Source organism: Otolemur garnettii, unplaced genomic scaffold, assembly GCF_000181295.1.
Source record: "Otolemur garnettii isolate 467f Iridium unplaced genomic scaffold, OtoGar3 scaffold00010, whole genome shotgun sequence".
Classification (NCBI taxonomy): domain Eukaryota; kingdom Metazoa; phylum Chordata; class Mammalia; order Primates; family Galagidae; genus Otolemur; species Otolemur garnettii.
This window is the reverse complement of record NW_003852405.1, coordinates 36,284,421-36,305,954: the sequence shown is the minus strand read 5'-3', so window position 1 is coordinate 36,305,954 and position 21,534 is coordinate 36,284,421. Positions and strand designations below refer to the sequence as shown.

The following is a 21,534-nucleotide window of genomic DNA, read 5'->3' as shown; positions in this document are numbered from 1 at the left end:
AAGACCAGCCTGAGCAAGAGCAAGACCCCATCTTCACTAAAAATAGAAAAACTAGCCAGGTGTTGTGGCAGGTGCCTGTAGTCCCACCTACTCGGGAGGCTGAGGCAAGAGGATCGCTTAAGCCCCAGAGTTTGAGGTTGCTGTGAGCTGGGATATCACGGCACTCCATCCAGGGTGACAGAGTGAGACTGCCTCAAAACCAAAAATAAAGAAAAAACTTCAGCTTTATGCATAGTAAATTTTTCAAAGACTCCATACAAAAAGCTTTAAAATGCAAATAGCAAGTCAAGAAAAATACATAGAAAAATATATACTTTTAGCAGAAAAAGAGTTGATATCTATCGGTCTACATATTTATGTCTGTATCTATCCATAACTTTTTCAACTATATGAAAGGCAACTCAAAAAATGTATAAAAGGAGTGATAAAAATGTAAAAACATGCTTAGCCTAACTAGCAATCCATGGGACACAAACTTCGAGAAAACATGAAAAACTACATCAAACCAAGAAAAAGTACTTAAAAATGTAAATACAAAGGCATTTGCTAAAATGTTTGAAATAGTAAAACACCAAAAACCATCTTTTAAAAAGGCACATTAGTGAAGGCTGAGGTGGGTGGATTGCCTGAGCTCCCGGGTTTGAGACCAGCCTGAGCAAGAGCAAGACCCCGTCTCTAAAAATAGCCAGGTGTTGTGACGGGCGTCGGCAGTCCCAGGAGGCTGAGGCAAAAGAATGGCTTGAGGCCTAGAGTTTGGGTTGCTATGAGCTATGACGCCACAGCACTCTACTAAGGGTGCCAAAGTGAGACTCTGTCTTGAAAAATAAAAAAATAAACAGGCACAAGAATGACTTTGGTGGTTATGGAGAAATGGAAAGTGTGCTATGCCCAGGAGCCAATAGGCAAAAGGTGTTGAGTGTCTGAGAGACCGAGAGGCTGGGATCTACGGGAGGTCAGAACCCAGTGCAGCCACAACCAGGGACTCCACAGCAATACAGGCTGGGGCTTTAGAGGCAAAGTGGCCCCACTGAGATCACACACCCGTCAGCACAGAGGTGGGCAAGACCAGGCAGCCTGTCTCTGGGCGACACTTTCTTTAAAGGCTTGTTACATCTCCTAACTCCATAAAGAAGTGTCCGGCAAAACTGGAGACAGGAAGTTGAATGACTGGGGCTAATGGAATAATTCTGAAAGATAATGAGGAGAAAGTGAGTTGTTAGCAGAGATTGAAGGAGGAACATGTCCTGGCAAATGTCAGGGGGAGGAGTCGCCAGGCTGGTTCCTGAGCAGTGAGGTGCCTCAGAGGCCGGCGAGCTGGGCTCTGCCTGGTGGATCCCCTCAGCTACGGCCAGGGAGGGCAGTGGTTAGAAAGGCGGTCGGCTGCTTTATCCCAGCACCTGGCAAAGGGTCTTGCAAACAAACTGGAGGGTTCAGTCAATATTTACTGAATGAATAAATTCATTAAAAAAGAAGTCCCATAGCCTAACAAGGTTATCAGATACCAAGGGAAATGAGCACAAAGGAGCCAACGCTGGGAAACTGAGTTCCTGGCAGGACGGTCAGTGCACAGTGGAGGCTCTGACCATCAAGCCTGTCCCTGGCAACGCTGCAAGAGAGAGAGACAGGGATGGCTGAGTTCTCGCTGGTGGGAGCCACGAGGGGGCGCCACGGGGCATCTGTCGTGCTCTTTTCTCCTGCTCACGTTGCCCTGGTGTGATCACTGTCTGGGCATCTCCACAGTGGGGCAGGAAAGTCCAGCAGGCTGGGCAGGGCAACGTCAAGCAAACCCTTCAAACCTAACTGGAGAGGGGAGACGGGAAGTGGCTGTGCCTGCAGATGGCCGAGCTTTGAGACTCTGTCTCAAAAAAATTAATAATAAATAAATAAATAAATACTACTTTACTCATGCCCTATTGACAAAGGTTAGGAAAAGTAACAATTACTGATGGGGAATGACAACCCGTATGCTTTTCTTGTTGGAGTGTCAACTGGCCATTTAGAGATCCATCTGGCAGGGTTCAGTGAAATAGCACATAAGTTGACCCCACAGTCAAGCTGTTCTACCCACATACCGTAGGCGCACGCTTGCCAGGCATGCGGGAGAATACCCCCTCCACCCCGTTCATGTTTGCTAACAGTTCAAAGGGACGTCCCGTCTGCCACTTAACGACCGAGCGGTCACAGACAGGCCGCTGTCCAGAGAAATGAATTCACTTACGCTGAGCTGCAGGGTATCCCTCCCGAAAACATGATGTTTAGTGGGAAAAAGTCAGAAAAGGCTTCAGATTGTTTCCCAATATTTTTCATGGGAAAGTCAGCACGAGGGCAAAGCCACGCTCATTTTCAAGGATAGATACGCGTTTAAGTAAATCCATGAAATGGAATGAGAAGGATGCGTATTACATTCCCTAAGTGGGCGACTTTGGGGACCCAGGAATGGAAAAAGGAGTGAAAGATGAAGGGGGAAATAATTCTGTGACTAAGACCACACGGGATCTTTGCACACGCCTACAGCGCTAGTTCCCCTGCACTGGGAAGTAGGGTGAGCTTAAACCTGGGACCCTGAAACCCATACACAGATGATGAGTCTTCCTAAAACTGCTGGGATGAGCTGGACTTCCACGTCATTTTGTGCCTCCTCTTCTTCCCCCATACAGAGTTGCTGGCTCCTGGCCAGGTCTCTGCGGACTCCAAAGGTGAGGACAGCATGGTGGTCAGCTGGCAGCCCCCCAGGAGGGCGCCCTCTGCCGTCAGCCAGTACGTGGTGGAATGGAGGGAGTTCCAGCCTGGAGGGGACTCACAGCCCCCTCTGAACTGGCTGCGGAGCCCTCCCTCCAGTGTGTCTGCACTGATCTCAGGTACCTGACTGTCGGCCTTCCTTCTGAAGGGTGACTAAGTTCTTATTTATTTGGGAGAACTGTGGGCAAGAGTCTAAGACCTGCCTTCAATTACAGGAGGCAGCAGGATCAGAGGGGCAGTGATGGCCTAGTGTCCAGCCAGGCTGCCCCTCAGAATACACCCCTGTGGCCTGGAGGGCTGAAACATTTAGTATCCATGGAAAATCCATGTCCCCAGCAGAGTCCCAGATAACATGGATGACTCACCGATCCACACAAGTGTGGCTGAGACCTCGTGTGGCAGGTCAACACAACAGGCACTGTTGCCTTTGGGAGTTTATTTAATTTCCAGAACAATCATGTGCTATTAGCTCCCCAGTGTAGGAAGAGGAAGCCAGGACATCCTTCATTACCAATGATCTATATGATAACTGGTGTCCTAGTCCTCGGGTCCCTAGTCTATCAGTGGTTAGAAGCAAGCAAGAGGACACACCTAAAAATATACTAAAATGACTAGGCAGAGCTTAATGTCTTTTTTTTTTTAAAGCTATAGCTAGTGGAATAAGAAGTTAATGTCATTTCCAAGCATGAGTACAGTGTAGTGGCTAAAGTTCTTTATCTGAAGCCAGACTCCCTGGGATTGAGTCTTGGCATGGTCTAGGGAAAATTATTTAAATTCTCTGCCTCAGTTTCACCATCCCCCCAAATGTGGGAGTAATATTACCTACCTCATTGTGTCTTCATGAGACTCATTGTATGACTGTATGGAAAGTGTTTGAACAGTGCCTGACACAGTCTAAGTGCTCAGTAACTTAGTTGCCATTATTAAATGCAACAGAACTAAGACTTGAATAGATCTTCAAGCTCACCTTCCCGTAACACTTCCATTAAACCACGACAAGTCATTATACCTGTTTCAGAGGATACACACATCCAGCCTAAGTGGACAAGATTTATACAAAGGAAATAAACAGAGCACAGAGTGTGATGATGCCCAAGTTCATCCCTTAACTGTGTGCTTCTTGGTCTGCCTGCCCAGACTTCCAGCAGGCTACGCTGTCATCACCACTCTTAAAGGCAATGCTGCTCAGGGTGGTGCCTGTGGCTGAAAGGAGTAGGGCGCTGGCCCCCATATGCCGGAGGTGGTGGGTTCAAACCCAGCCCCGGCCAAAAACTGAAAAAAAAAAAAAAAAGACAATGCTACTCCGATAACCCAGAGAGCATTCAGAGGGAGGAGAGCGAGTCCTTGGGAGCTGGAACTTTTACTCTGGAAACCATTTAGCCTAGAGAAGAGAATTCTAGGGGACATGGGGTGGGCGGCTTGGTGGCTGTTTCTGGTTTTGACGTGTACATGCCAAAGGGTCTGTGGTTCCTTTGCTGTTCTTCGTGGAAATAATAACACGGTAGATGGCAGCTCAGTTTTGAGAAATAACTTTCCCACCCTGGATGGTCTTTACCAGGACAACTGATTACCTCCCAAAGCAGCATTTTCCCTCTCCTTGGAGTTTTTGTAATAAAACCAATGTTCCTTCAAGGCTGTTGTGCCCATCAAGTCAGAAGAAATAGTGGATAAAAAAGTATTTACTTAGCTTTAAGCTGCTGTGAAATTGTAAACATTGTAAGCTGCAAGAGGACTTAGCCCTGCAGGAGAGTTTGAACCATGCAGTCCCTACAGTTCCTTCCTTCTAGAAACTCTGTAGTTCTGTACAGATCCCTTAAATTTGATGGCAAGAGAGAGTGTTTTTCATAGTTACTGAAATAAAATGTTTTTAGGCACTTTAGAAATACTCATTTGAATAAACTATTGGTTTATGTTGATGTTGCAGTCTGGATATACCCACCTGAAAATTCAGTGACCCATACTTACTCTAAATTCAAAATGGCCTTCTCCGTCCTCAGGGGCTCTCACTGTGATCAGCCACTCGCAGCTGTCCCTGGCATCTGGCTGGGGCAGAGGTGGTACTGTGGAGTGGGCCAGAGGACAGCCTGGCTCCTGGCTCCTGGGCTGGTGGAGGCTTGAGGCCAGTGCTGTGCCTTCATGGTGAAAGCACTTCTGCGCAGGGAGAGCCCCTCCTTTTACAAACACGTAACCTCACGGTGTCCAGAAACCTCCCTGATGCCTACGCTGATGAGGGCTCCCTCCTCCCCACCTCACTGTGGCCTCTGGAATTGCTCCTTGTCATTCATCATCCAACGTTTGCCTCGTCTCACACCTGAGAGGCGAAGTTACCTTTCTGCAGGAAAACCACCTCAGGGATGGTTTAGAACTGTGGAGCCAGAGACTGTCCCCAAGTGTGCCATGTGGGTATGTCAGAGGAGTTGTGAGTTGGAGTCACATTCTAGAAAGGAACTGATCGTCTCAGGAGTGTGGGCTTCATCCACTCAGGTTTTGGGCTGGGGAGCTATGTCATCAAGAGGGAACCTTCACACAAGAATCAGCTGGTACAGCAGGAGTCCCCCAGGCCAGAGCCAGGAACCAGCTTGCTGGGAGGCCTCTCCTCTCGGCAGGAAGGAAAGGTTGGCCGAGTCATTGAGCCACCTCATCTCTCCTCTTCCAGCCTTAAGAAGACACCCACAGCTTTGGGTAGACGCAATGGCCCACGCCTGGAATCTCAGCACTCTGGGAGGCCGAGGCCCATTGTTTGCCTGAGCTCAGCAGTTCAAGACCAGCCTGAGCAAGAGCAAGATCCCATCTGTACTAAATGCTCTGTTAAAAATAGAAAAAAATAACCGGGCGCTGTGTTGGGAGCCTGTAGTCCCTGCTACTCGGGAGGCTGAGGCCGGAGGATCACTTGAGTCCAAGAGGGTGAGGTTGCTATGAGCTGTGACACCATAGCACTCTGCCCAGGGTGACAGAGTGAGACTAAAAAAAAAAAAAAAAACCCCACAGCTTCTGGTGCTGCAGCCCCACGCCTCTGCTCCAAACTCATATTTGCATGAGGAAATGCAAGGGACTGACCAGTCCAGTGAGCTCATCTGGACTCCCACACGCCACGCAGGACAGTGGCGTGTTGGCCCCTTCCATGGTTCAGGACAGACGCCAGGCAGTGGGGCTGAAGCTGCTCAGGGCCCTGCCAGGTGCTTCCATGCTCCATGTTGCCTGTTGGGCTTCTGGGTCTCGCGCCACCCATGAGGGGGTCTTTGGATCACAGGATGCCCAAGTCGCGGACTTCTCTGTCTCCCCTGGGTCACGAGCTCCCCTTGGAACTCACCGTGTTGAGTGTGGGTCCCATCAGGGTCTCCTCCAACAGGACTGCTGTCCGGTAGAGTTTCATGAGACGCCTAACTGCTGAAATATTTAAGGGGCAGTGGATTTTCATGGAAACACACACACAATTTAGTACATTACTCTGGGATGAAATCCTCTTTCTGAGAGGAGAACGTGTAAGCCTTCATCAGTTTTTGGTGTGGGGGCCCCAGCCAGCCGCCGGCAGGGCAGTAACATTGGAGAGAGTCCCAGCTTTGGCCACCTAACACTGTAGCTAACTAGTAGGGTTCTTTCTCTTTTCTCTTCTAATTTTCTTTTGGAATTTAAAGATATACCATGTGTCATGAGCAGTATCTGTGAGGGGGACTTTCCTTCACAGGCAGCAGAAATCTGAGGCTCTTGGATATAAGGAAGGAAGGAACTTGCCAGCAAGCTTCATGACTGACAGAAAACTGCAAAGTGGTCACTTTAAAAGCTAGGAAGAAGTCTTGCCATCCCCGGGTACCTTCCAGACCTTCCAGACTATGACGCAACTCACTGGAATGCAGTGGGACCCAGGAATCAGACGGCTCCCAGAGGGCCCAGGCTGCCCATGCCCAGTCCAGCACCTGCCCCATCAGATCCTGATAAGCGTCAGGGAATCAGAAAAGCTGTTCAGGTTCTGTGGCTGCAAAAGTTCAGCCTCACTTTCTTGTAAACAGCAAATGATTTATTTGCAAAATTCAAAGTTGGTTGTTTTGTTTTTTATTTTGGAAGGCAAGTTTGTTTTTTACCAAATGCAGTCTGTGTGCACGCCTTGGGTATGTTTGTGTCAGAGATTAAAATGGCTCCTGGTCGTGACTCCTTGGTGATGACATGACTGATACAGGAACTTCTTTTCCTTGCAGAGAACATAAGACCCTATGTCTGCTATGAGATCCGGGTGTTCACACTGTCAGGGGACCGAGGAGGATGCAGCTCCATCCTGGGCAGCTCCAAGGACAAGGGTGAGTCTCGGCACCTTTTGCAAAGTGTCACTTTAGTTTAATGATGTGGCTTTGGAGGGTGACGGATGTCTCCCATGTTCCACTCTGTAGCACCCCGGAGTGGCCCCCACATTCATGCTGTCACAGAGGAAAAGGGGAGTGTTCTAATTTCATGGAACAGCAGTCCAGCCCAGGAGCAAACAGGCTGCATCCGGAATTACAGGATATACTGGAAGGAGCGGGACCCCGGTTCCCAGCCTCAGTTCTATGGTAGGTGTGAGAACCAGACGCAATGGTGCCTTCTCGCTGGGATGTCAGGAAACACAGGTGGGCATCATGCCTGGCACTTAGTGAGCACTCAGTAGATATTTGTGAATTTAATTGAAAGAAGAAATACAATAAGAGGCATCTAGACTCACACGCGGGGTATTGGACACGTGCTATGTGCCCAGCAAATTGCTAAGGGCACAAAATGAAGGAAATGGATGAATTCTCAAGGAGCCCATGTGTGGAGAGAGAGCATTTCAGCCCACAGGTCAGACAAGCTCTTTGCAAACTCATCCTAGAAAAAGCACCCCCTCCCTCACTGCTGATTCACCTACCTGAATCCCTCCAGCTCCCTGCCAGGAGCTCCCCTGGGGAAGCTGTGCACTGATGCCAGCGCCTGGTCACCCTTTGAAGCCGTTTTAGAACTCTTTCTCTGGAATGGCCATCAGAGCTATTGTGTACAAGGTCAGACAGTTCATTTCACAAACTCATCCTAGAAAAAGCAGGACATACCTCAATGCTGAGTAGCACTGAGGGACCACTTCACAGGTGACCGCAATGATATTTAGCAATGAGGTACCAGCACTTTTTCTAGGACGAATCTGCAAACTGAATTGTCAGACCTTCGTGGACCCTTGAGGTTTGCAAGGAATGGTTTTGAAGAACTTTTAAACCCCCACGTTTGTAGCTATTATCATAGCATATTGACTTCTTCTGAAAATGGGCAAAATACAAGACAGTTTACATAAGGTTGTATGACCCATAATAATTCTTAGCTATGAAACTCAAGGGTTAAAATAAACTGGGCCTGGAGCACTGCCTCAGGTGGTTTCATGGAGCACTCATTCTCCTAGCAATTCCAAGTCACAGGCCAGGTTTGAGGTTTGGAGCTCAGAGCTTTTGTTGTTCTTGACCTCCCCTCTATTTTGTAAGCAGCTGGCCACCTTCCAGCTTGTCATAAAGAAGGAGCATTTGGATTCCTTTACGAGAGTTGTGAAGTCTGGGAAGGCTGTAGGGAAGCTGCCCCGAGGTGTGGCTGCAGAGGCTGCCCTGAGGTGTGGCTGCAGCCATCTGCCTGCAGGGGTGATTTTTACCCGGGAAGCTTTAAGAGTTGGTTTTCTCTCTTGGCCTTAGGAGATTTGCAGCTTTCAAAGCTAGTTTTTTATTATGTAAATATTACCTGCACAAGGCAAAAATTTGGATGGGTCAGAAAGATTTAAAATGAAAATCCTTCCTTTCTTCACACTTAACCTGTTAGTAATTTTTTGTGTTTTCCTCCAAAAAATAAAATAAAATAAAATAAAATAAAACTAGTGCATACACAAGAATCTACTTGGGATCTTGTTTTCTGGCCCAGCCTTGCTGTTGCCTCTCAGCACTGTTGGGGAGCTCCTCACATCAGGCCGGGCACCTCTTCTCTTTTTCCCCATCTTTTCTGTCAGCTCCGTAGTGTCCCATTAAGGGCCCCACGGCCTCCCGTTTAATCCCACATAGATAAACACAATGTATCACTGAGCGGAGGGGCTTTTTCCCAGGGACTGTCAGGGTGGGTCATTTCTGAAATGTACCCCAAGAGATAAGGAACCAATTGCCCTCTTCTTGGGCCGTTTGAAACTCTTCTTGTGAAATTTGCCCCCCAAGTAATTTTCCTATTGGTGGAGTTTAAGCTGAGATGCCTGTTTACAACCAGGAAGAGCAGCGCAGTCGGTGGGTTCTTCAGTCTCTTTCATGGATATTGAAGAAAAGACCTTCCTTATACTGCGACTGCCCGATGACCCAGAGCCCATGTGCGGACATTGTAAAGTGAGTCAAATGGCAGGGAGAACACAGACACAGCCCTGCTTTATGCCAAGCTAACTCAGCAAGTGCCTGTGAGTAAGGCCGTTCCCTGTCTGCAGAGCGCTCACAGCCTCCGGGCAGGACGCAGAAGTGACCTAACTGCTATGGCCCAGGACCCACAGCTGCCAGAGATCATAGCTGAATCCTCCTGGCAGATTCTAGAGAGAGTGGTGGGTGGGAGCAAGTTGATGAGGAGAGAGAGAAAGCCTCTGGGGAAGGAAGAGGCCCCACACCAGGCAGCAGCAACACAGGCACCTTCGGGTGTGCTGCCCCAGGCAGGAGGGCCCTGGGCATTTGCATGGTAGCGAATTCCACATGTGGTTCTGGTGCCCACCACCCTCTGGGGGCTCATCTATGTTCCCTGTGCACTGAAGGCCCAGCTGCTGGACACGCCTGCCCACAGACCCTGAGCAGCAGCAGGGAAGAGGCCGGGGGCTGCTCACTGCTGCCTCCCTGTGTTTGGAGCACAGCCCGGTGGCCGGTGCCTATCTCAGCACGTGGTGAGCGCTGCCGGCCCTGGGGAAACTCAGCGTCCATCAGTGGTTAACACTCATCTTCAGTGGCAATGCAGCTGTTTGCCTGCATCATTTGACCTCCCCCTCTAAAGCTTCTCAGATGATTGACAGCAATCACAGGTTCCCACACCTGTCTTTATCATGTACCCACCTGAGTCTGAAGTTTCGCAGCCAAAGATTAGATGCCTTCCCTTATCTCTGCCAGAGATCACAGCCTGGGCAGCAGGACCAGTATTTCCTGCTGGGCCTCTGGCTTTCTCTCTCCTATTTCACAGCTCAGCTGGTTTTGCCAACCCGACTACTGACACCACCCTCCTCGCTGCTCCCCCAGAAGTTTTGTTCTTCTGTTTTGTTCTTCAAATACCACCACCTGTGCGTATAAACTTTATCAGCAGCGAACCACACAAATCCCTTCCCTCCCTTCCGATCTCACTTCTCTCCCGGAGCAAAAGACACTCTCCCTCACTGGCATGGTTGACTCCCCTAAGCTCACTGATGTTTGTTGCAGCAAGATAGCAGAAGGTCTCTGTAAATTAATATTTTAATCCCCTGCCTTAGGAATAGGAAAAGAGCTTTCAGAGCTCAGTCATATAGCTTAAGTCTGCGCAAGTGATTTCACCAGGCCAGAGTAGACTTGGGAATTGTCCACAAGGCCTTTGCTCAACAGAATGTAAAATATAGAAATTGCTCTGATATCACAGCTATTAAATCATCTGCTCAGGCCTCAGCTGCTTTGGGAGGAGTGGAGTTAACACTCCAGCATTCCCGGGCTGCATCGTGTAATCACCTGCAGTTCCCTGGAAAGGACCAGGTTAAGGGGGGCTCTGTTCCCTGTGAGGTGGGGGCTGTGCCTTTGTGTTGTCAGGGCGGGCACTCCACGTGTAGGCTGACTGGCTCACAACCCTGCCGTGGTGCTCTGCACACACAGGCCGTGGTGCATCAGTGTCTCAGCTGTGTCTTGCTGAGTGGCCTTCATTATTGTTGCGGGTTTTCATGTGCCATTGCAAGAATGTCAGAGATTAATTGAAACAATGAACAAACATTCATAAATTTCTTATTAAACTTCATAAGAGTGGAAGTGAAATCAGGGACATGTTAGTCCAAGATTATGAGGGTAATGCCATGAAGAAAACGGCATTGTACAAATGGATTAAAGGTTTTTCTCAGGGGAGAGAAAGTATCACTGATGAAGAGAGGTCAGGGCACTAGTCACAAGTAGAACGGAAGAAAACATTGCGAAAATTTGTCAAACTGTGTGTCAGAATCATCAGCGGACTGTGAGCAGCATAGCAGACCATGCTCAGTAGAGAAACAGGAAAATCTTAACTGCAAATCCTGCCCAACAACTCATGGCTCTTGCATCATAACAATGCACCTGCTCACACAGCACACTCTGTGAGGGAGATTTAGCCAGTAAGCAAATAACTGTATTGGAACACCCTCCCTACTCCCCTGATCCGGGCCCCAGTGACCTTCCTCTTTACTTTATGATAAAATAAATATTGAAAGGAAGACATTTTGATGACATCAAGGGTAATATAATGACAGCCTTGATGGCCATTCCAGAAGAAAGAGTTCCAGAATTTCTCTGAAGGGTGGACTAGTGCTGGTGTTAGTGCACAGCTTCCCAAGGGGGAGGTGTGACCATAGTGATATTTAGCAAAGAGGTCCGTAGGACGTTTTCTAGGATGAGTTCACAAACTTAATTGTCAGACTTCGTAAATATTTGTGGATTTTGAAATAAATTCAGCCTGCAGGACCTCATCTGCATTTCCCTGGAGTTTGTGAGCCAGGGTCTGATATGGAGACACACATGCTCAGATCTGTTTCCCCTCTGACCAGCCGCACAGGGGAGGTCATCTCCGTGAGCTGGCCCAGGTGGTGGCCTGGACTTTACAGTCCTTCCCAGCCTGGAGAGGTCAAGCCCAAACCCACACCCAGCAGGTGCCTGGGGAGGAGATTGCCTCTTTACTAAAATCCATGTTTAAAAGCCACACTCATATTTCTTGGAGGAGAAAAATAACATCAGTGCTTTGCTCAAAACCCAAAATCTTCCTGCAGAGAAAAGTGCAGGGGTGTTGGGAACATAAGGAACTGGGGATCTGGGCTCACACCAGACAAAGGGCGTCTGATCTGAGTACCATTGGGAACATAAGGAACTGGGGATCTGGGCTCACACCAGACAAAGGCGTCTGATCTGAGTACCATCGTTCTACTTTTCAATGATTGAAGCAGATCATCGTATTAAGCCCCATAAGCTCAGGACCCAGAGCCTATAAGAAGTGCAAAATCTAAATCCAAAAATCTTAAGTGAATGTCTATTTCATCAATTGCAAGCTTGGCCTTCTTAACAGTTCTATTACCTTGAAAACAATTTTCACATCTAATTTTCTCCTTAAGAATTCCGAAATACACCTGAGAAACTGGAAACAATATAGTCATGGGAAGTAAAGGGAGTTACTATGGCTGAATAATTTCAGAATCAAGATGACAAAAATCCTCCAGAAGATGTTAGCACAGAAAGTATTTAATGTGCTTGCTGTGCTACGAAGCGAGGCCTCTACAAACAACAGTGTCTGGGGCCTGTTAGAGTATTAAGTGCTGAGGGATTAGGACTATTAGGAAACAGCAAAATGCTTTTTCCTTTCAAATCAGACGAAGCATTGAAAAGTAAAAGTGATCCAGGCATATACAAGAAGCTATAGAAAATTAAAGTAAAAATGAGTAAAAGCCACATTCAACCATTTCCTTTAATACATGCATTTCTTCCTTTTTTTTTTCTTCCAGAAATCCCCTATAGAGTCTCCCCAAATTCACATCCATTAAACAGCCTGCAGTCCAGGGTGACATATGTCCTGTGGATGACGGCTGTGACGGCCGCTGGCGAAAGTTCCCCAGGAAATGAGAGAGAGTTCTGTCTACAAGGTGAGAGTCAACTTTAAAGACAGCCGGTGTGCCCTGATGGTTACACAGACACACGTTTTCCCTGCTTAGTGCCCCTGCCAGCCTGTCCTCACTCATCAGAAGAGTCTCTCTGCAGCCTCTAGATGCTGACACCCCCACTCCAGCTGTAACTCCTCTGTACTTCCCCGAGGGCCTCGCTCCCAGATTCACACCAGGCAGTGACCAGGGTCCTCCTTGCTTCATCCTTTGCCACACATCTCAGAATTCATGCACGAAGGCAAACCCAGCCCGCCTGCTGCTGCCGGGAAGGCCCAGCTGTTCCTCCCTTCCTTGCCTGGGCTGGTTCCCTTAACTTGTGCACTTGGCTGACTCCTGTTCAGCCTCCAACTCTAAACTTTTCTTTTTTTTTAGACATAGCCTCACTTTGTCACTCTTGGTGGAGTACTTTAGCATCGTAGCTCACAACCACCTCAAACTTCTGGGCTCAAGTGATCCTCAGGTGAATAGCAGGAACCACAGGCGCCCACCACAACACCCAGCTATTTTTTTTCTATTTTTAGTAGAGATGGGGTCTACTGTTGCTCAGGCTGGTCTCAAACTCCTGAGCTGACATGATCCACCTGCTCAAGCTCCCAGAGTGCTGGGATCACAGGCTGAGCCACCTCACCTTGCTCCCACTCTAACCTTCGACATCACGCCCTTTGCAAACCTCCTCAGCAACTCCAGAGGCAGCTTCTCTGCTGTTCTGTGTGACTCTGAGTTTTGCAGGTGCCCCTGTTTGCACACATGTCTGCAGCATCATGGCTGTTCACACGTGTGTCTCCTGGGTCTATCCATGCCTTCTTTAGAGCTGATGCCTCTGTCACCTTGTCCCAGCTCCTAACAGAACCCAGCCTGTGGCCAGTACTCAGTGAATGTCAGGTGTATGAACGAACCTCCAAGGCATGAGATGCTGTAGTTTTCATGGGAAGGAATAAGCATGATTTCAAAGACCATATCTGGGCAGAGGGCACATCCCATGGTTTGGTCCAGTTAATGGCTATACGTTCAGAAAGCTGTATTCAGTTCATTGCCTGTGCTTCAATACATCACCTCTATAGTCTTATGACAACCGTCAAGGCAGCCATCATAGTCATTTTGTAGACCCAGAAACTGAAGTCCACAGCTCCCTGTCTATTCATGGCAGGGCCAGGACTACAGCTCAGGGCTCCTGTTGGCGAGTGTGCTTTATACTCCAGACCTCCTCCCTCTAAGCCCTTGTGGGCTGAGCTCCTGGCAGGACCACAGAATCAGGCCCCTCGGGGCCCCTGGTCCTTCACAGAATGGACAAAGATGCGCTGGCCTTATTCTCGAGCCCAGCTGCCCAGTGGCTGTGGGGAGGGCCTAGCGCAGCCACCCAGCACCGGGCTCAGAGGGTGCTCAGTGACCTCAGCCAGTCACAAGACTCCCTCCTTTGCAGGTGGAGCCAGCTGGAAGGTCTTTGTGGCCCTGAGTATTTGCATCGCCGTTGTCATGGTGGCCACTTTCTCAACGCGGTACTTCCGGCAAAAGTGAGTTACATCTTTCAATTCGATAAATGTTTTTTTTTTTTTATGCTAACAGTTGTTGCTGCTTTGGGTCAGGGAAATGGGTGTCTCATACATCATTGGTGACAGACTAAACTTAGCCCTATTGGGTGACAATAGGTGTCAAATTTGGTAGAATACACCTCTTGACCTAATAAACCCGAACTAGAAACTTATCCTGTGTATATCATAGATGTCTGCAGATATTTAGCAGAAAATACTTTCACTGAAATGTCGTTCATGAAAGAAAAATATTTGAAACAGCGTAAATGCCCAGCGATAAGGAACTGGTTAATTAAATCAAGCTAGACGTCAGGCTATAACATAAGATACATCCATTAAAGATGACGCAGAAAATGAAAAGGTATGAATGATATTTGTTATATTATGTTTAAGAAACAAGTGATCCTCAGGTGAATAGCTGGGACCACAGGCTTGGTGCGTCTGTACACATCCATAAGCAAAATTTATCAGCATATTTGGTTTAATATAAAAGGCAAAATTAATATGACTCAAACTAGTAACAGTTTCTCACCCAAGTAAAGGAAGCCAACTCAGGTAAAGGACTGGCGGTAGGACTGTAGTCACCGGGTACCTGGGCACCTTCTATTTTTTTCTGCTCCACTGTGCTGATGTTAGCATTCATCCTCAAGGTCACCCCAAGTTCACCAAGGGCTACAGGACCCATCTATCACCATCATGCCTGCCTTCTACAACTACAGGAAGAAGGCTGAGAGATGTCCACACTTTCCTTTTAAGGAGCCATCAATAAGTCACACATGATATCTTTGATACCATCTCAATGGCCAGGCCTTGGTAAAGCAGGGGTGACTTAAAATCGTGGTCTTTTAGTTGAGTTTTATTGTCATCCCAGTAAATTGGGTCCTTCTTCCCATGAAAGAGGGGAAAATGGATATTAGATAGCACTTACCCCTCTGCCCCAAGGATACACACCAAATAGTAATAGTGCTTCTATCTGCAGATAAAATCATAGGGGATTTAGGGTTTTTTAAAACTATTATTTCTTAATATTTCTTTATTAAACACATACTATTTTGTAAGGAAAAAAATTCTAGGCCAGGCTCAGTGACTCATGCCTGTAATCCTGGCACTCTGGGAGGCCAAGGTAGGTAGATTACCTGAACTCAGGAATTCGAGACCAGCCTGAATAAGAGCAAGACCCCATCTCTACTAAAAATAGAAAAATTAGCCAGGCATTGTGGTGGGCACCTATAATCCCAGCTACTCAGGAGGCTGAGGCAAGAGGATTGCTTACGTCTAGAAGTTTGAGATTGCTGTGAACTATGATGCCACAGCACTCTACCCAGGGCAAGGGAGACTGTCCTAAAAAAAAAAAAAAATTCTAGTGAGTTATTCTATACAAAGCTTTCTTCAGATGCTCTACAAATAGAAGAGATTAAAATAAAACCAGCTCAAAGTCATTCCACCAGCCATTGGACTTGTCTAACAGGCTTTACGTTGGTTGGAGATCCAATGTGTGACACATGCTTCAAAGCAAAGCTCTCCCTGTCTAGGCAGACCTCGAAAGAATGTAATTCACAAAGTCACTTGGGATCACCTGCACCCTCTTCACAGACATACTGAGGATCGGTTAGGCTGAGGGCTAAGCCACTGGCAAAAAAGGAAAAAAAAAAATACAGCGGCTCAAATGAAATAGTTGCTTTCGCTCCTGTACCAGCATCACGAGGGTGGCATCCAGGAGGTGGGTGGCTCTGCTCCACGCAGTCCTCCAGAGACTCAGTTCACTTCCATCTTCCTGGCCCAGCATGCCTTGGAAACTGTCCTCACCCACGCCATCTGCACGGAATCACCAGCACCGCTGCTCAGATTTCCCTGGAGGAAAGCTGGTCATATAGTCACATCTCTTCCTCCACAAGGTTAGACAGGCTGTAGAAGCACACTTTCCCAATTAAACGTCAGACTTATGAAAGCCAAGTCATTAAACATCCGTCCTGTTAGTCTTGAACTTTAAAACATATAAAGATATTTAAGGTACATCCATTTGTAAGAAACATCTTTAGGATTTTTTTTCTTCTACATTGTAAAAGACATTTCCTCTGATCACCAAATAACATCCACTGCTAACAGTCTTGATATTTCCCTACAATACTTTTTCCTGACTTTGTAAAACATGGTTATGTTCAAGCTGGTTATGTTCAACATTGTTATGTTTATATCATTTTGTGTCTTCTTTGGTTTTTTTTTTTAACTTTTAAATAATTTACCTGTCATTACAAACTCTTTGCAAATACTCTAGTTCTAGTTAGCTAAATGTTAGTAGTTGGTGTGGGAACCCTGCCTTCCTGTCTGCTGTTCTGTCATGCTGGTCACACTTTACAGGGTCAGTTAATATTTGCTGAGTGCAACCATGTCTTGATAATGCCAGAGCGCTGAGTGTCACGCTGAGTGTCACGCTGAGTGTCACGCTGAGTGTCACGCTGAGCATGTTCCCTAGTGGAGTTGGTAAGCCCCAGGCAGCTGCCCCCCACCGGTTATCATCAACCCAAACTTCACGGAGATGGAGACGCACTCCCGCCCTGGATGAGCCTCGTCTTTGTTCTCAGTCTTTGTGTTTTACTTATTTGCCTGCAGAAGCACCCTCACCCACAGCACTGCCCCAGGGATCTGCGCGGACTTACCGACCTACCCAAATGTCCCTCTTTTCTTCCTCTGCAGGGTGCTGCTCCTCCTTTTGGCCCTCAGACCTCAGTGGTACAGCAGGGACGTTCCAGACCCAGCACACAGCACGTGGGCCAAGAAGCAGCCCCTGGAGGAGGTGAGGGGTGATGCCTTTGAGTCAGACCTGGGGCTCTAGCTGCCACACCTGCATTCCCTGCTGTGGTCACAGGGGCCTAGCTGTGGGGCTCCTGTGGGCGGTGGAGGAGCCTATAGCTTCTGCCCCAAAGCTGTTTTCTTTGACATGCCTTCCACCCTCCTCTCAACTTAATTCAAAAGAAATAGAAAAGCAAGTAGAATATATTTTGCCATTTGCTGAACACTCACCAGAGCATTGACTCATCCAAAATTCAAGAGATGTGAAGCTTCAGACTGTCCTGTCTGAGCACAGGGCACACTCCACATGCCCTGCGTTCTTGTATGGATGCCACTGCTAAGTAGAGGGGATTCCCCGTGCTAGGGGTGAATCAGCTGAGCTCCCAGGTGTCACCTCTGCAGGGTGTTTCTTCTCCTGCTAAGGGCCCACTGCTCCCTCACCTACGGAGGCAGCTCTGGGTCAGTCACAGACCTGGCTCACGAACTGGGAGCTTTGCCTCACAGGCTCTGTCTGCCTCTGCTCACTGGAGGGCCTGTGTAAAGAAAGGGCTGGGGGAGATGCTGAGAGATGCACAGGGGTTAGAGAAAGCAAGAAGGGAAGAAGGTCCCAGGGACCAGCACACATGCCCAAGGTCACACAGCATCCGCGCTCCCTGCAGCTTTCTCAGTGGAAGCAAAAGTGGGCCTCATGTAAAGGTCCCCTGGGGAGAGCGGGCTGGACACTGGGTTCATCCCTACAACAAGATCTTATGCAACTACAAAAAAGAGAGAGCCCTGTGTGCCTGAAGAGCTCCGACATAACCAGCGAAAATTAAGTAGCTTAAATGGGGCCTCCAAGATGAAGCCCCCTGAGGCAGCCTCAGAGGCAGGACCCTGGAGGTGGCCAGACTGTTTTGGAGGTCACACCATGTTCCTGGTGCCAGGGAGAGGCAGACGGCAGAGACACAATCATCTCTCTTTCCCCATCAGCAGATGTGCCCGAGCTCACAGCCGTCCTATCTCTCTGCCATTTCTTAAGATGTGGCTAAAAACCACATGCCTTAAAGATCAGTGGAAAAGGCCGAGTTGTTGAGCGATCCCTGGAATGTCACACAGCTTGTAAAAACTTAAAATAGCATCCGTGGGGTTCCTGAGCAAGCTGGTATGAGAGGCTCCTCCCAAGGGCTGTCAGCCCAGGATCTGTTGTGTGCTGAGAAGCTTCTAGGACCTCACAGCAGACACCTCGCCCAGAGAAGGCAGCAGGCGGGTCTGTCCTGGGTCACGGCTCCCACATCCGCAGCAGCAGCTGAGCTCCGAGGTCCATGCCAGGGCCTGTCTGGATGGTGACAGAAAGGGGGCAGACTCCCCTACGAGAGGTGCACGCGTACCTGAGCTTGGCAGGGCCCTCGCAGAAACCTGTCCTGGCACCCACAGAGCCAGACCAAATCCTCTTGCACAACTCGCCAGCTGACACATCAAAGCACTGAGGCCCAGAGAGGTTGGTCACTGTTCCACGGGCCTCAGAGCAGCAGAGGGACTAGTCCTCAGGGTTCATCATGTCCCGAGGCTATTTTTTGTCATCCTACTCCTCCCTTAAAACGTGGTCCCTATATGCAGATGACTTACAGACCTATGGGAAAAAAGGGACAATCCAGACCATCATGTGTCAGGGACCCTATGGGAGGGGTAAGGAACAGTCACAAGGGGCTTGATTGGAGCGGGAGATGCCAAAAAGGGGATGGCAGGGGACAGCTGGGAGGAGGCTGGCAGCAGAGGGAAGGTGTGTGGTGGCACTGAGGAAAGAATGTGTGTAAAGGCCAGGGCCTCAGCGGGCAGCAGCTTGTGAGGGGAACGCAGCCCGGGGCCAGTAGGGGAAGCGCTAGCATAGCCAGGGACCGGGTGGGGATGTGGAAAGCCTGGAAAGAAGTAAAGACAGCTCAGAAAAGCTGATAAAAGAGGGGGTGCTGAGAAGGAGAAAGTAGGCGCAAGAATTAACTACGTCACAAAGTTGAAGCTAATTTTGATACAAACAAAATTAGATGAACCACATCTTCAAAAACTTATTCCAGATGCGCTTTCTTAACAGCAGATCTGGGGAGGTGCCTGTGGCTTAAAGGAGTAGGGCGCCAGCCCCATATACCAGAGGTGGCAGGTTCAAACCCAGCCCCGGCTGAAAACTACAAAAAAAAAAAGCAGATCTGACAGGAACATTATCCTGCCCAGAACCCTTCAGCGGGTTGCTCAAAGCCCAGGCCCTTCGGAACCCTTAAAACGCCTTTATGCCGGCCCCTCCTGTTTCCCAAGGCTCAGTTTGCCAATGACGAGAAATGACCAGCAGGTTCCAGAATGCATCGCTCCTCTTCTCCCACCTCCTTCCTGCCTGGACAACCCAGGGCTCCACTCTAGTGTCCCCTTGTCACCTGTGTAGTGTGCCCCTAAAGCCCAGCCTCCCCTTTGCCCCAGTGCCCTCTCTCAGAGAGGAAAAGCCGGCAGCACCACTTACTAGGCCCTCATGAGAAGCAGCCTGGCTGGGCCGGGCATGGGTGCTCAGGTCTGTAATCTCAGCACTCCGGGAGGCTGAGGCAGGGGGATGGCTTGAGCGCAGGAGTTGGAGACCAGCCTGAGCAAGAAGGAGACCCAATCTCTACTAAAAATAGAAAAACTAGCCAGCGTTGTGGGGGGCACCTATAGTCCAGCTACTTGGGAGGCTGAGGCAGGAGGATCGCTTGAGCCCAGGAGTCAGAGGTTGCTGTGACAACCTCTGTGGCACTGTGGCAGCACTCTACCCAGGGTGACAGAGTGAGACTGTCTCAAAAAAAAGGAAAATCCTGGGTGAAGTTTGAGCTGGCTCATGATTCACTCACTCGCTCCTGCTCTCCACATCCCTGACAAGGCTGATTGTGTCACTTACCCAGCAAAGTCAAGGGCCCCCAGTGTCCTGAGGCTAGGCAGGCAGTGGTTTGCTGTGTGAGGTTCCGGGATCCCTGGACCAGTGGCTGTCAGGGTCACTCACAGCAGCATGAGCCTCTTCCTCCTCTCTTCCTGCAGGAGTGGACACAGCTGCCCCTGGACAGGCTCCTGACAGCCCAATCTGCTCCTGAGGAACCCGAGCCCCTGGTCATCAGTGAAGTCTTTCGTCCAGTGATCCCAGCCTTTAGACATCGCCTGTGCTGGCCAGAAACGGGCCGAGGAGTACAAGGTCAGGCCCCCCCTGCGGAGGACATTGTGCACGACAGCTGTAGTCCGCAGTCTCTGAGAGCTCTGCCCACCGAGAGAAGACAGCAAGTGGACCTATACCGGGCACTGGGGGGAAGGGGCCCAGATGCCAAGCTGGGAAGCCTGGCCAGCCCCCCAGCAGTCCTCCCAGCTGACTATCTTCCCACCGGCGAGGGCTACCTGCCCACTGGTGTGGATGAGGCCCCCCCAGCCGGCCTGCGGGGAGAGCTGGAGCCCCAGCACATCTCTCTGTCCGTGTTCCCCTCAAGCTCCTTTCACCCGCTCACCTCCTGCGGTGAGAAGCTAACTCTGGCTCAGTTAAAGATGGGGTGCGACTCCCTCATGCTCTAAGTGTGGAGGCTTGACACTTGGAAGGTCAGAGTGGCCCTGACTGGCACAGGCCACCCTGTGGACACAGAGGCCACCTCTCTGGGTGCTCCTGTTGGCTCTGGCTGCAGCTGGAGTGGGCACTGAGAACCGGCCTCCCCAGAGCCTGAGATTACCCCCTCCACTGCATGGACCTGGAGACCCCAACCTGAGTTCCGGGCAGGTAGGAGTTTCCTGGGTATGGTGGCCAGGAAGGGAAAAGGGGAGGAGAGTGGAAAATCACCCTCTTGCTAGTGATGGCCACTTGTGCAGAGGGGCACTCAGGCAACAGCTGCTTGTAAAGCACCCACAGCATGCTAGTGGTGAGCACTGACCAGCGCTGTCCAACAGAACCTGCTGAGAGGATGGCCATGGGGCCTCTGCACCATCCCAAACAGTGGACACTTTGCCTGCTAGTCACTTGAATGTGTCCAGCTTGACTGAGGAACTGGATTTTGATTATAATGAAACGCACATGGCCACACATGGCTGGTGGCTATTGTGCAGGGGAATACCCTTTACACTGATGATATTACAGGGAGGCTTTCAGACCAGTCCACCTGGGTTTGGGTGAGGACATAAAGGGCATGTGAGCACCAGTGTAAAGGCCCCAGTGGGCATGACTATCCTTGTTTGTGGAGTTCTGAGAATGTGCCTTCTTCCTATCTCTGCTACCGTGTTTAGCCACAAATAAGACCTACCCAAAAAATAAGCCCTAGCAGGATTTCTATGCATTTGTTAAATATAAGCCCTACCCCGATAATAAGACCTAGTGATGGGCATGGCTTTGCATTTCTGGGCAGAGAGGTAAGGAAGACTGGAATATCTTTTATCTGCCACACCTCCTTTCTCCCAGCCGTTTGCACTTGCACGGTGGCAGGCATCCTATTGCGCATGTGGGAACAGCTAGGGGAAAGGAATTCACGCATTGCTAGCGCCAGCCCCACCAACAAGGTCAGCCCTCCCTGTCAGGTTCCAGAAGAAGATGACTTAACTGTATTTGAATAAATGTAGATTGTTGTATTATACTTAATAAAAATAAGACATCCCCTGAAAATAAGCCCTAGTGTGTCTTCTTGA

At 49.2% G+C, this 21,534-nt stretch overlaps 1 protein-coding gene across 1 annotated transcript in view; it reads left to right on the top strand.

The window, feature by feature from the left end:
* Positions 1-20,439, top strand: part of IL12RB2 (interleukin 12 receptor subunit beta 2) — a 57,694-nt gene extending 37,255 nt beyond the window's left edge. Inside the window, exons 9-15 of the mRNA XM_023509868.1 lie at positions 2,658-2,858; positions 6,933-7,031; positions 7,122-7,280; positions 12,419-12,556; positions 13,995-14,085; positions 16,798-16,897; positions 19,921-20,439. Of these exons, the coding sequence (XP_023365636.1) occupies positions 2,658-2,858; positions 6,933-7,031; positions 7,122-7,280; positions 12,419-12,556; positions 13,995-14,085; positions 16,798-16,897; positions 19,921-20,439 (1,307 nt within the window). The remainder of the gene's footprint in view (positions 1-2,657; positions 2,859-6,932; positions 7,032-7,121; positions 7,281-12,418; positions 12,557-13,994; positions 14,086-16,797; positions 16,898-19,920) is intronic.
* The last annotated feature ends 1,095 nt before the right edge of the window (positions 20,440-21,534 follow it).